Source organism: Jaculus jaculus, chromosome 7 (assembly GCF_020740685.1).
Source record: "Jaculus jaculus isolate mJacJac1 chromosome 7, mJacJac1.mat.Y.cur, whole genome shotgun sequence".
NCBI lineage: Eukaryota > Metazoa > Chordata > Mammalia > Rodentia > Dipodidae > Jaculus > Jaculus jaculus.
In genome coordinates, this window is record NC_059108.1 from 149,670,708 (window position 1) to 149,683,841 (window position 13,134).

At 46.8% G+C, this 13,134-nt stretch overlaps 1 protein-coding gene across 2 annotated transcripts in view; it reads right to left on the reverse strand.

Moving 5' to 3' along the window:
* Positions 1 to 13,134, reverse strand: part of Wdr25 (WD repeat domain 25) — a 186,991-nt gene that overhangs the window by 170,803 nt on the left and 3,054 nt on the right. For both annotated transcript variants that reach the window (XM_004665592.2, XM_045154117.1), the window contains exon 2: positions 11,067 to 11,883. In XM_004665592.2, coding sequence (XP_004665649.2) covers positions 11,067 to 11,855 — 789 coding nt within the window. In that variant the 5' untranslated portion in view covers positions 11,856 to 11,883. The remainder of the gene's footprint in view (positions 1 to 11,066; positions 11,884 to 13,134) is intronic.

Here is a 13,134-nt window from a genome sequence, read left to right on the forward strand (position 1 = left end):
CAGTGAGTTCTAGACCAGCCTGGACTATAGAGCAAGATCTTGTTGAAACAAAGAAGCAGAGAAGTCATTGATGGTGGTAAATAGCAGTGGACATTGCAAGACTTAAGATTGACTAGCCAGGCCAAATGTGCCAACAGATGCAATAGTGGCATGTCTATTATGGGAGAAACCAACTGCTCTCTAATTGGACTGCAGGACTGTTCCACAGGAAGGCATTCATGCCTGGTACTGAAAACCTAGTCAAAAGCCTATAGCAGAAGAAGTTACGAGCCTAGGGGAGTAATGACTGCTGTTATCTAGCTAAATACATATATTATGCTCACCAAACTGGCCAGTAAACATTTCTCTTAATGTTCATACCCATATATTATTGTCAGTCTCATTTTTTGTTAGAAAGACTTCTCTTTTCAGATGGTGGGACCACTGAGATAACACAAAACATAGTGCTAAGAAGAAATGACAGTGGAGTGTTCAGCACTGAGACATATCCATCATGCCTTCCAAGGCTGGGTCCACTGCAGAAGAGATAGATGGTAGAAAGAATGTAAGAGCCAAAAAGATAGGACTGCTTACAATGCAATCTTCCAGACGCAAAATGACCTCACAGTGCTTGGCACTACCTACATAAAGACCCCCACAATAGGAGGAAAAGATGATGACATCAAAATAAAAAAGACTAATTAAAAGCGGGAGGGGATATGATGGAGGAGGAATTTTTGAGGGGAAAATAGGGATGGGGAGAAAACTATCATAGTTTATCATCTATAAGTATGGAGCTATCAAAAAAAGGTTTTAAAAAGCAGAATCTAGCAGATGAAGAGTAGAACTACCTATCCCTCTCTTTTTTTATTTATTGATTTTTTTTTTCCTGTTTATTTGAGAGAGAGAAAGACAGAGGGGGAGAGAGGATGGGTGCGCCAGGGCCTCAGCCACTGCAAATGGTCTCCAGATGCTTGTGCCACCCTGTGCATCTGGCTTACATGGGTCCCGGGGAATCAAACCAAGGTCCTTTGGCTTTGCAGGCAAATGCCTTAATCACTAAGCCATCTCTCCAACCTCCCCCTCCCCGAGTTTTCATTTATGAAGGAAAACTCTAGTAAATTTTTAGAGGGGATCAGCATCATGAAATGTTCTTCTGTGTTTTGTTCTAGTTTTTTTTTTTTTAAATTTTATATGTTTACTTACAAGCAGAGAGATAGAGAGGAGATAGACAGAGAGAAAATGGGTGTGCCAAGACCTCTAGCCACTGCAAACGAATTCCAGACACGTGCCCCTTCTGCATCTGGCTTACGTGGGTCCTGGGAAATCAAACCTGGGTCCTTTAGCTTTGCAGGCAAGCACCTTAACCACTAAGCAATCTCTCCAGCGTGTGTGTGTGTGTGTGTGTGTGTGTATTTGTTTTTAGGTTTTGGGAGTTTGTTTGGTTTTTTTGTTTGTTTGTTTTGTTTTTTGAGGGTCTAACTCTAGCCCAGGCTGACCTGGAATTCACTCTGTATTCTCAGGGTGGCCTAGAACTCACAGTGATTCTCCTACCCCTGCCTCCTGTTTGTTCTGTTTTTTGAGGTAGGGCCTCACTCTAGCACAGGCTGACCTGGAATTCACTCTGTATTTGCAGGGTGACCTTTAACTCACGGTGATCCTTCTACCTCTGCCTCCTCCCAAGTGTTGGGATTAAAAACATGTGCCCCCATGCCCAGCTCATTTTAGTTTTTCTGAGACAGTGTCTTGACATAGCCCAAGCTGGCCTCAAACTCCAATTCTCCTGCTTTAGCCTCTCAAGTACTGAAATTATTTATAGGTATGCTATCAAGAATTTTTATCACAAAATGTTTTAATGCAGTTTAGAAAAACAAAGTGTCAATGGTATGACTAAAGCCCGATGGCAAACACAGAAGAAGACCAGAAGGAAATGCCATTCCCAAGATGTTCGCAGCCATGACACTTAAGAGGGAGCTCTATGGCTAATCGTTCCATTGTTGCCATTTTATTACATTTTCCCAAAAATTTTATGCTATTTATTTATTTATTTTGGTTTTTTGAGGTAGGGTCTCACTGGAGCCCAGGCTGACCTGGAATTCACTATGTAGTCTCAGGGTGACTTCAAACTTGTGGCAATCCTCCTAACAGCCTCCCAAGCGCTGGGATTAAAGGAGTGCACTACCACGCCCAGCTTACAAAATTTTATTTTAATAATCAAACAAACTGAATATAAAACAACCCAGTTTTTTAAGTATAAAAAGGGCCCTCTACCACTGGGCACTAGACAGGCGCCTTTAAGAATATTCTGAGTCCAAGTTTTAAAAGCAGCAAGAAATAATTTACTAAACTGTCTCTACTCCTAAGTGTGCCAATTTTGCAATCTGCATTTTTCAATTACATTAAAAGCATTTTTCCAAATTGCTCTATTCTCCCCTTAACGACACAGAATGAGATTGGATGAGACTTGCTCCCCAAGGACAGAGCCTGCACCTCCATGCCACCCTTGTTTCCCTGGCAGCAAGCATGGCAGGAGCTGGCTGCTCTGCCCTTAATGCACAGAACTGCTCAAGTTAAATGAGCAAAGTTCCCAGGGAGCAGAAGGCACAGCTGGGTCTGTTTCCCACCCCAACCCCCCAAACACACACACTTCTCACTCCTGTCAACTCAGGGCTTCTTCTCTAAGGCACAAGCTTGGAAGGCGACAACTAGGAAATATCTCGTTTGTTGGCCTCAGAATCATCACGGCTTTCACAGGAGGGAAGAGGGTGTCAGAAACACTGCACCTCCCACGAAGAGAAGACTCCAGCCCAGAAGCTCAGGACTCTTCCCAGAGGTGTGGCAGCCTGGCTGTCCATCAGCCTCAGCCAACTCCAGGACAACCCAGAGGGCTCTCACCCTTCTCTGGACTATGGGAAAGAGAGAAATAACCAGTGTCAGGAATGCAGTACCCTGGAGCAAGCTCTCTCCCATCGCTGGGCCTGTCAAATAATGATGGTACCAGGTGATCTCTGCAAGCGCTGGTGTGTATACACGTGCGCTCTCTCTCTCTCTCTCTCTCTCTCTCTTTCTCTCTCTCTCTCTCTCTCTCTCTCTCTCTCACACACACACACACACACACACACACACACACACACACACACACCATTCTCTCCTTGTCTTCACCTAATTACCCTCGATGCACTGTTAATCATTCACTCCCCAAATACCAAACACCCACCACCACAACCCGAACCTCCTCCCCAGCTGCGCCTCTCATTTCTAGCAGATTTGCCTCGTGCTCGGAATAAGCTGCAATCATCTACATAATGTTCCACGACTCCTTACTCCACGCGCCACATCACTTCTCAATCTCATTTTGTAAAATCCATCAAGAATAATTCTTTCAAAACTGAACTAAACCTTAGCTCTGGCACTTGGATCCATAAATTCCTTGTCTTTGAGTGTGAAATATATCACTTTCTACAAAGCACATCCAAGACACCCTAATATAATCAGATCCGCTAACACTGATAAATCAGCAGGATCCTGTAATAAATCAAAATGCAAATGCAAGCCACCATGGAAATCATCTCTGCTCCTCCTACCCCGCAACAGAACCAGGAAGTGGAGCTGATGGGGCCCGGGCAGCACCTGGGGGAAGGAGCTGCTTTTTCCACAGGTTCTCCCAGAGGCAGACACAAGGGGGTTGCAGCTTGCTCTTTTACTCAGCTCCATAGCCTGCCAGCTGCACCTAACCTCACTGCCATATACCTGCTATGGGACTGGGGACAAGTCCCCTAACCCTTGTGGGCATGTGCATGGTGGCACAGTGCAGCTGCCACCTCATCCATGTTCAGAACCCCCTTCCCCGTGGGTCTCCTCCAGCTTCCCCAGCACTGCCTGAGGCTCAAACTCCTCAAGGGCATGGTCAGTGTGAGCACCTGGCACCTGAACCTGGCTCTCAGCTGGGCCTGGCAGATGTACAGCACTCCCAAAGAGCACACGGATGGCTCGGCCCTGATGAGCCCAACAACTCCGTAAATTGTTCTTTACCTCGGGAACACTGAGAATGAAATGCTTTCAGATCTGTGTGTACAGACAGGAATCTGAAGACACACGCAAACATGGGAATTGCATTCAGCTGGAAGAGTCCAGATGCTGTATCTGCTTCACACTTGTTTTCTAATCAATTAATACAGGTACACAAGAGCTGGGAACACCCCGATGCAGCCCTCACTTGTGCCAGATGCTGGAATAGACCGTCTCCTTTCATATCTATAGCAACAACCCTAATCAATGGCCATTCTTCCCATCTTGCCAGTGAGCTCTCGGGGATGAAAGAGGCGACGTGGTCTGCCCAGAGCTGCCCAGCTAGGGCAGCAATCTAGAATGATACTGTCACCTGCCCCGCTACTCAGGCGCCACTCGCCACACACAGGGCTTTAGCCAGAGCCTGCGGATAAATCAAAGCCCGTCTTTACTACACTAAGTCAGGGGGAAAGATGACATTTATGTACAGACATGTTCACTGCAGTAACGATTACTTTAAAAATGAACTCCAGGGCTAGAGGGACGGCTCAGGAGTTAGGAGCACTTCCTGAGCAAGCATGAGGGCCCAAGGAGACCTGAGTGACCATTAGAGTTTGATACCCAGGACCTACATGCCCAGCTGAACATGGCCACATGTGCCTGTAACCCCAGTCCTGCAGAGACCCAAGAACTGCTAGGGCTCATGAAGCAGCAGCAAGCTCCAGAATCAGCAAGAGACGACAGCTCAAGTTAGAAGGGTGAAGCATTCCCCTCAGGCCACTGCAGACAAGCTCACCCTCCACAGGGGAGTCCACGGGCAGCCAATGAGCACACACATGTGCCTACCCCCCCCCCCACATACACAGTAAAAATAAAATGAACTCCAGAAACTACAGAAATCAACGTAGAAGAAAAAAAGCAAAGTCTGAGATAGGACAGTCATAAAAACATTTAGGGAAAGTTTTTTGGAGTTGGTTTTGTTTTGGGGTGTCAAGGACAGAACTCAAGGACCTGGTGCATTTTAGCAAGCACTCCATTGCCAAGTCATACTTCCAACCCTGAAAGTTTTGACCAACGTAAAAAAAATTCCTGTTGCGATCATTATGGAAGACAGTTTGCTGGGGGACAGAAGAGAACACAGTCAACTGGACTGCGTGGAAATACAAGTGCCTGGCCAGGGCCGCCTGGAAGCTGAGAGCAATTGTGCACACAGGGCTGGGGTCGCTGGTGATTTCTGTTTCTCTCTCATATTCCATTTATCTGCATCTGTAAAGTTTTCCCCAATAAGCCATTAGTATACTTATGATCAAAAATTTTTTAAATTTGGTTGTTAGTTTTAAGGAAATATGTTAATGACAAAACTTCTAGAGCACATAATTTCATAAAGCAAAGCAACAACACCTACTTCATTTTTTTTGGGGGGGTTCAAGGTGAGTTTTTTTTTCAAGGTAGAGTCTCACTCTGGCCCAGGCTGACCTCAAATTCACTATGTAGTCTCATGGTGGCCTTGAACTTACAGCGATCCTCCTACCTCAGCCTCTCAAGTGCTAGGATTAAAGGTGTGCACTACCACGCCCTGCTTGCTACCTCACACATTTTATGTAAAGACCTTCCTATGTGAGGCACTGCCCCTTGGACTTGTGTCGCCTCCCCATACCAGAAAGCATGCTGATGCCACTGCAGGTCCCCTGAGGTGCCTGGCAGGAAGCCCAGTGCTCTGACAGACAAGCAGGGCTGACTGTGTTGGGCTTTTTCCTTCAGAAAAGGCATCAAAGTCTGCCTTCTACCTCTATGTGCAGTGGGTGTTCAAACATGGAAAGCCAAGTGTGTTCACCAGGATATGAAAGGAGCATATGAAAGGGTATCCATGCATGGCTTTCAGCTTCAAAATACCCCGCAGCTCGCTGAGGAGGGCAGGAAGGGATCCTCAGGAGAGAAAACAGAGCGTCGGTGTGGACTTATGAGTCATTGTTTTATTTTATTTAATTGCTCTGGCTATAAATTTTTCAAAACTAATATAAGCATATTTTACGGCTCACAGAACATTTAGAACATATTAAAAAAAAAAAGTATCTTTCCACTGTAATGTGCCCAATTGAAATTTATGAATTCCAGAGCTATGCGTTGAGGAGATGAAGGCACTGGCACTCCCCGTTCTCTGCATTAATCAGATGGATTGTGCTGTTTTTCTCCTGATCACAGAGAAAAAAATCATCTCGGTAAATGTTACGGAGTCAAGGATTCGTGTACATTCTAGAAGCTTGGATGGACAGCTCATAGGAAGTCTTACTGTGCCCCCTAGGGGTGAGTAGGATTCATGCATGCAAAAGACAATCCCTTTCCAAAGCCAAGCAATAAAATCCAAAAATGTTTTTAAATCTTCATTAACCACTTAGCATGTACAAAATTTTGTGCCAGATGCTACAGAGAATATCAGAATGTGGCTGGCATGGCTCCCATACTCAGGGCGCTTACAACCTAGTGAGTAACTCAACTAGAATGAGCCACCACCACCCAAAAGAAAAGGGGGCAAGTCCCTGAGACAAGACTTCAGGCCAGGCGCCAGTCTAGGTGCTCACATCCAGTGCTGTCTATTCTTCACAAAGGCCCAACAAGCACAGGGAACCATCCCCACCTCGCATACAAGTTGGGGCTCCATTTACAACCGTGCTGCCACTGCCCAGCCAGGTCACACAGCAACCTGAAGATCTCCAGTAGGACTTCCCTCGCTGGTGCCCACCAGGACCTGCCAGCCCCATTCCATCTTCCCATCCCTCCACTCTGCATATTGAAGCGTTGCTTTAAGTCAACTTGACCCAAGCAGATTTGCCAAAGAAGCCAATCACTGAAAACAGCCAAGCATCATCTCAAAGCAGGGAGGCTGCTAGCCTGCATTGACCTCTGTGGGTCACAGAAACCTTCATTTTCAAGACCTCCCTTTCAGAAGACCCTCATCCTAGCAGCCATGGTCAGTGCTGACCATAAGACGTAAGCTCTGCCCTTAAGGCCACCCCTGGGGCTGCACCCTGAGGGGCTGGACAGGGTGAGTATGCTTCCTGGAGCTGGTGCCAATGCTTCCAGAACATACTCCCCCATGGGGATAAGCAGACACAGCAATAGCTTCCTCAACCCAGGCTGTGCCACTTGTGCCCTCTTCTGGCCATGGACTGTCACAGACAACAGGTTGCTCAGGCTTCCATTTCATGACAGCAAGGGCAGCTCTCCTGCAACCCCAGAGCACCAGGTCTGATACGTTCATCTGCACCACACCCTGAAGTCAAAGTCCCTGCTCCCATTCTGTTAAAAATACCACAGACTGGGGCTGGAGAGATGGCTTAGCAGTTAAGTGCTTGCCTGTGAAGCCTAAGGACCCCGGTTCGAGGCTCGGTTCCCCAGGTCCCATGTTAGCCAGATGCACAAGGGAGTGCATGCGTCTGGAGTTCGTTTGCAGAGGCTGGAAGCCCTGGCGCGCCCATTCTCTCTCTCTCCCTCTATCTGTCTTTCTCTCTGTGTCTGTCGCTCTCAAATAAATAAATAAATAAATATTTTTAAAAAAAATACCACAGACTGAGGTGTAGCTCGGGGGTACAGTGCTTGCCTAGCATGCATAAGGTCCTGGCTTCAAGCCCCAGTACCCCAAAAACAAAAAGATCATGAGGATGATTTAGGAAACTGAACTTCCTAGTCAACAGTAACCCAGGCTTCCCAAGCCGCTGGGTTCTGCACTCAAATCCAACTACAAAGCAGGCTCCAGGCCTGCGTCCCACTACTGCACAGGTAGAGGTGGGGGTGGGCGTCCTCCAGGACACCCCTGGACCATTGGATCTGGCCCTGAGACAATCTCCTAAGTGCAAGGCATTATGTCTGTGGCCTCCGCCTCCTGCTGGCCTGTGCTCCTCACATCTCCTAGGCTGTTCTCCCCTTCTTCTAGGGCAGTGGTGGTGATTTGAATGTAAAATGTCCCCCCAGGCTCACGTGTTGTGAACCTTTGGGGGATGCCGCCTTGCTGGAAGAAGTCTGTCGTTGAGGGTAGGCCTTGAGGCGTAACACCTCAGCCCTGCTGCCACTCTCTCCTCCTCCTTCCCTGCACAGGTGATCCTGTGAAGCCAGCCGTGCACGCCTGCCATGCTTTCCAGTCATGACAGATGCCCCCTCAAAGCCGTAAGCCGTGGGAGGCCATGCGCTCTAGGAGGGAAAACGAATATATGATGCCCACCAAACTGCCCGCTAAACACCCATGTTTATGCTCATCTATCAATGCTACTCTGGTTTATGGTTAGAGAAGCCAGAAGACCTCGACCACTGGGGTGACTCAAAACTCACCAAAGTACTGAGAAGCAACAGTGGAGTGTTCAACACTAAATGAGACCATCTCTGTCACACACCCAACCACACGCAGGAGCCATTGTGGAAGAGGGGGCAGAAAGAATGTACCAGCCAAAAGAGGGGGAAGAATGCTTTCAATGTTGTCTTCCAGGCACAAAGTGGCTTCATGGCTTTATAGTGGCTGATGCTACCTACACAAGACCTACATAATATAGGAGAAAAAAATGATGGCATCAAAACAGAAGAGAGACTAGTTGGAAAGAAGAAGGGGCTTGGGGAGGATGGTGGGAGGGAAAAGGGAGGGTGGTGGGAAGGGATTACAATCAGAGTACTTTGTTTATATTTATGGAAGTTGTCAATAAAAAAAGGTTTTAAGCTGTGCTTAAAACCCAGCACTTGGAAGGCAGAGGTAGAAGGATTACAGTGAGTTCGAGGCCACCCTGAGACTAAGTAAATACCAGGTCAGCCTGGACGAGGCAGAAACCCAACTGAAAAAAAAAAAAAAAAAAGAGGGGCTGAAGAAGATGGCTTAGCAGTTAAGGCATTTGCCTGCAAAGCCAAATGACCCCAGTTTGATTCCCCAGGACCCACATAAGCCAGATGCACAAGAAAGCGCATGTGTCTAGAGTTCATTTGCAGTGGTTAGAAGCCCTGACATGCATCCTTTCTCTTTCTCTCTCTCTCTTTCTCTCCCTCTTTCTCTCTCTCAAATAAATAAATAATATATTAAGTTTTAAGCCATAGGAAAGGGAAGAGTGTTTACAATACTGTCCTCTGACATTCATGACCTCACAGTGGCTGATACTACACACACAAGACCTGCATAATGGGGGGGGGGATGACAACATCAAAATAGAAGAGGGACTAGTTGAAAAGAAGGAATTCAATGGAGGGAGGATTTCGGAGGAGGAAAAGGGACAGTCATGGGAGGGGATAATGTTTATAATGTTAATTTTTTTTTATATTTATGGAAGTTGTCAGTAAGAAAGTTAAAAAAAAACTGTAAGTCAAAAATAAACCCCATATTTCCTTAAACTGAGAGACCCCCATTCCCTGCTGGCCTCATGCACCACGCTCTCAGGCAAAGATCTGAGAGGTGAGGACCTCGGGTCAGTCCAATCTCACATGACCCACCCCAGTTATGCTGAGCACCTCTCACACAACCTTCACAGTCTTACCACTGACACACCAAGGCATGAAGTGGCAAAACCAGGACTTGTCTGCAGACAGAACAGGACCCCTCAGCCTTGACACAGCTAAAGAGAGAAATTCCTTCTGGACACACAAGTGGACACCTAAAACTACCATCCATGAACTTAGTTCATTTCTTTTTTGGGGGGAGGAGGGATCTTTGAGGTAGAGTCTCCCTCTGGTATAGGCTGACCTGGAATTCACTATGTAGTTCCAGGCTAGCCTTGAACTCACAGAGATCCTCCTACTTCTGTCTCCCAAGTGTTGGGATTGAAGGTGTGTGCCACCACTCGCAGCAACTTAGCTCATTTCTAAGCTACTGTTCCACTTGAAGCTTACTCTCTTCACTTGAGAAAGTAACCATGAGGGGAGGGGCTTCAAAACATAACTTGCAGATAAAACAGAATTAGGTTGGTGGCGTCCAGAACCCTGAGGTTGGGAGAACAAAATCAACATTTACTAAGCATAGAGTCCAACTCTACCACAGGGTGCTTTTAAAAGCGTTTATCTCAAGTGATCACCTTGCACAAATATGATTTTTACCTTTCATGGTCAAGACACCACTCAGAGGGAAGAAAGCTTGGACCAGGGCTTAGTGGGCTCTGTGAGCCTAGTTGGAAGCCATGTTCTTTCTAGCAGGCTGCAGTTCAAGTAGTAGGTGGCTACCTAGAGGTTCTCGGTCAATACGGTTATTTGGCACCCCTAAAGCTTATCTGTTCCATAAACCCCAGCTTGATTAACTTTGCCAGCTATAAGTTAGAGTCACACCTGTGGTCAAATATACCACACTCCAGTTCCTGAAAACAAATTTCTAATCAACTGGTACTGAATTCCTCAGGACACTTTTCCAATGGCTTCTTTCCTTTCCAAACCCAAGCACTGATTACCCTCGTCAGCATTCAGCACACAAGGAGCCTCACAGAACAGCATCAGAGGTCAAAGACAGTCTCCATGTTGAACATGGGGAGAGGTGGCGTCTTTACTCCTGAGTCACCCATGAGTAGGGGATGGAGCCCTCTAGTTGGGGCCTGACTGCTGCTTCCAGGGATCCACCAAGACAGGCAGGGGAATAAAAATGCTTGCTACAGCACTGCTCACAGGCATGTGATCACAGAAGATACTGAAATGTTTAGCAACAAGAATAAGTAAATTATGGCACAGTTAGTAGGCAAAATATTATTATTATAAAATAATATTTTGCCAGATGTGATGGTACATGCCTTTAATCCAAGCACTCAGGAGGCAGAAGTAGAAGGATTGCTGTGAGTTTGAGGCCAGCCTGAGACTATATAGGGAATTCCAGGTCAACCTGGGCTAGAGTGAGCCCTACCTAAAAAAAAAAAAAAAAAAAAAAAAAAACAGATGTTATCATCTGGTCACATCACAATGTATTTAACATTCTAGTGTCTTGGCAAGCGGAATCAGGAAGAGATGCAGCAAGAGCGACTGACAGTCCAGAAAGAAATGTCAGCCTGCGACCACCCACTACTTAACAGTAATGGGTAACACATGCCCGTGGCCAAGTCCTTAGAGCATCTGAGAACAGCTTTCCCTTGCCTTACCTTGAAGGTCTTATCCATGGATGTGGAGAGAAGCATGTGGCTCTTAGAAAACACCGGGCACCACTGAATGCTGTTGATGGGGCCCCCATGGCCTCGCAGGTGGAAGAGCACTTTCCTGGGGACCTTGGTCTCTCTATACTGACTGTTCAGGTATGGTTGAATCAACTCGGACACCGCAGGAGACACCGAGAGAGGTGCTGGTGCACACCCTACAGCGGGCTCTGCATCTTTGCCGCCGCCGGCTTCTGGGTCAGGTACCTGCATCTGCCTTAGTCTCTTGGGGATGTATGGAACAACACAGTCCTCACTCCTTTTCCTCTGAAAACAGCTGGCGTTTCCAGCTGTGCTTTCAGATTGGTTTGGAGCATGGAAAGGTGATCTGAGGGAGTCCCGGGAAGGTTTGACTGGCTTCAAGCAGGCAGCTGACAAGGGCACGTTGCCGGCCGGAGCTTGGCTCATCCACAAAGAAGGGCGAGGAGGCTCACTGGAGGGGAAGGTGACCTCAGGCTCTTTCATGGGCCACTGCAGCCTCTGGCTGGGGCAAGATCCTGGGTCACTTCTACAGAACTGAGCCAGCGGGAGCCGTCTCTCCCCAGAGTCTTTACTAGGACTGTTCTCTGTGAAAAGTGACCCCTCCCTCATCGCGTCCACTGTGCCAGAGGCACAGACCTGCCCAGGAGGTCTTCTCACACCAGTAGCATCTTTCATCTGGCCACCAGCATTCACAGTTCCAGCAGGCTCAGTCTCTGCCTCTGAGTCGGAATCTTCATATGCCACCAGTGAGGCCATGGAGACGCAATGAAGGCAACTTCCTAGGCTAAACAAGACCAAGAGTCAGGAGCTACACATGGGGGAGTGGTGACGCAGTTACAGCAAACATGTCACCTTGAAAACCTAAGACTTCACACCAGACAAAAACATAAATATATAAAAAAGTAAAAGCTTGGGCTGGAGAGATGGCTTAGCAGTTAAGGCACTTGCCTGTGAAGCTTAAGGACTGAGATTCGATTCCCCAGTACCCACCTAAGCCAGATGCACAAGGTGGTGCATGCATCTGGAGTTCGTTTGCAGTGGCTAGAGGCTCTCGTGTGCCCATTCTCTCCCTCCCCCCTCTCCCTCTCTCTCTTAAATAAATAAATAATAATAAATTAAAGGCTCATTTTCCAAAAGCTAAAAGGACTTCAAATGTTTTCAACATAAACAAATGATTAACAGAGCCAGGTGTGGTAGCACATGCCCTTAATTCCAGTGCTTAGGGCACTGAGACTGGAGGATCACTGTGAGTTCAAGGTCAGCCTGTGCTACAGAGTGAGTTCCAGGTAAGCCTGAGCTACAGTAAGATCTGGCTTGAGAAAAAAAAAAAAAAGAAAGTAATGATAAATGTTTGAGGAGATGGGTGTGTTTACCTTGATTTAAACATTAAGTAATGTATGAAATCTAAGTAATTTTTAAAATTCTATTTATTTATTTATTGGCAAGCAAAGAGAAAGAAAAGAGAAACAGACAGAGAGAAAATGGGCACACCAGGGCCTCTAGCCACTGCAAATGAACTCCAGATGCATGTGCCCCTTATACATCTGGCTTACGTGGGTCCTTGGGAATTGAACTTGGGACCTTTGGCTTTGCAGGCAAATGCCTTAACCGCTAATCCATTTCTCCGGCCCCAAATCTAAGTAATTTAAAAAATTAAAAAAATAATAATGTGTAGTAGGACAAGCAGTAGCAGTAGCCATAGCAGCAAGGGCTACATGAAAAAAAAATGAAAATTTTGAGCCACGCATGGAGGCGCATGCCTTTAATCCCAGCACTTGGGAGGCAGAGATAGGAGGATCACTGTGAGTTCAAGGCCACCCTGAGACTACGTAGTGAATTTCAGGTCAGCCTGGGCTAGAGTGAGACCCTACCTTGAAAAAGAAAGAAAGAAAGAAAATTTTGAAAGAAGACCTAGCTAAATGGAGACATAATGCCTGAACAGGCCTGGGATGGTAAAGATGTCCATGAATGGCAGGAGGAATATAACATGGACACTTCTTTAGAACTCCCCCTACATAAATCCCAGGATGCCAGC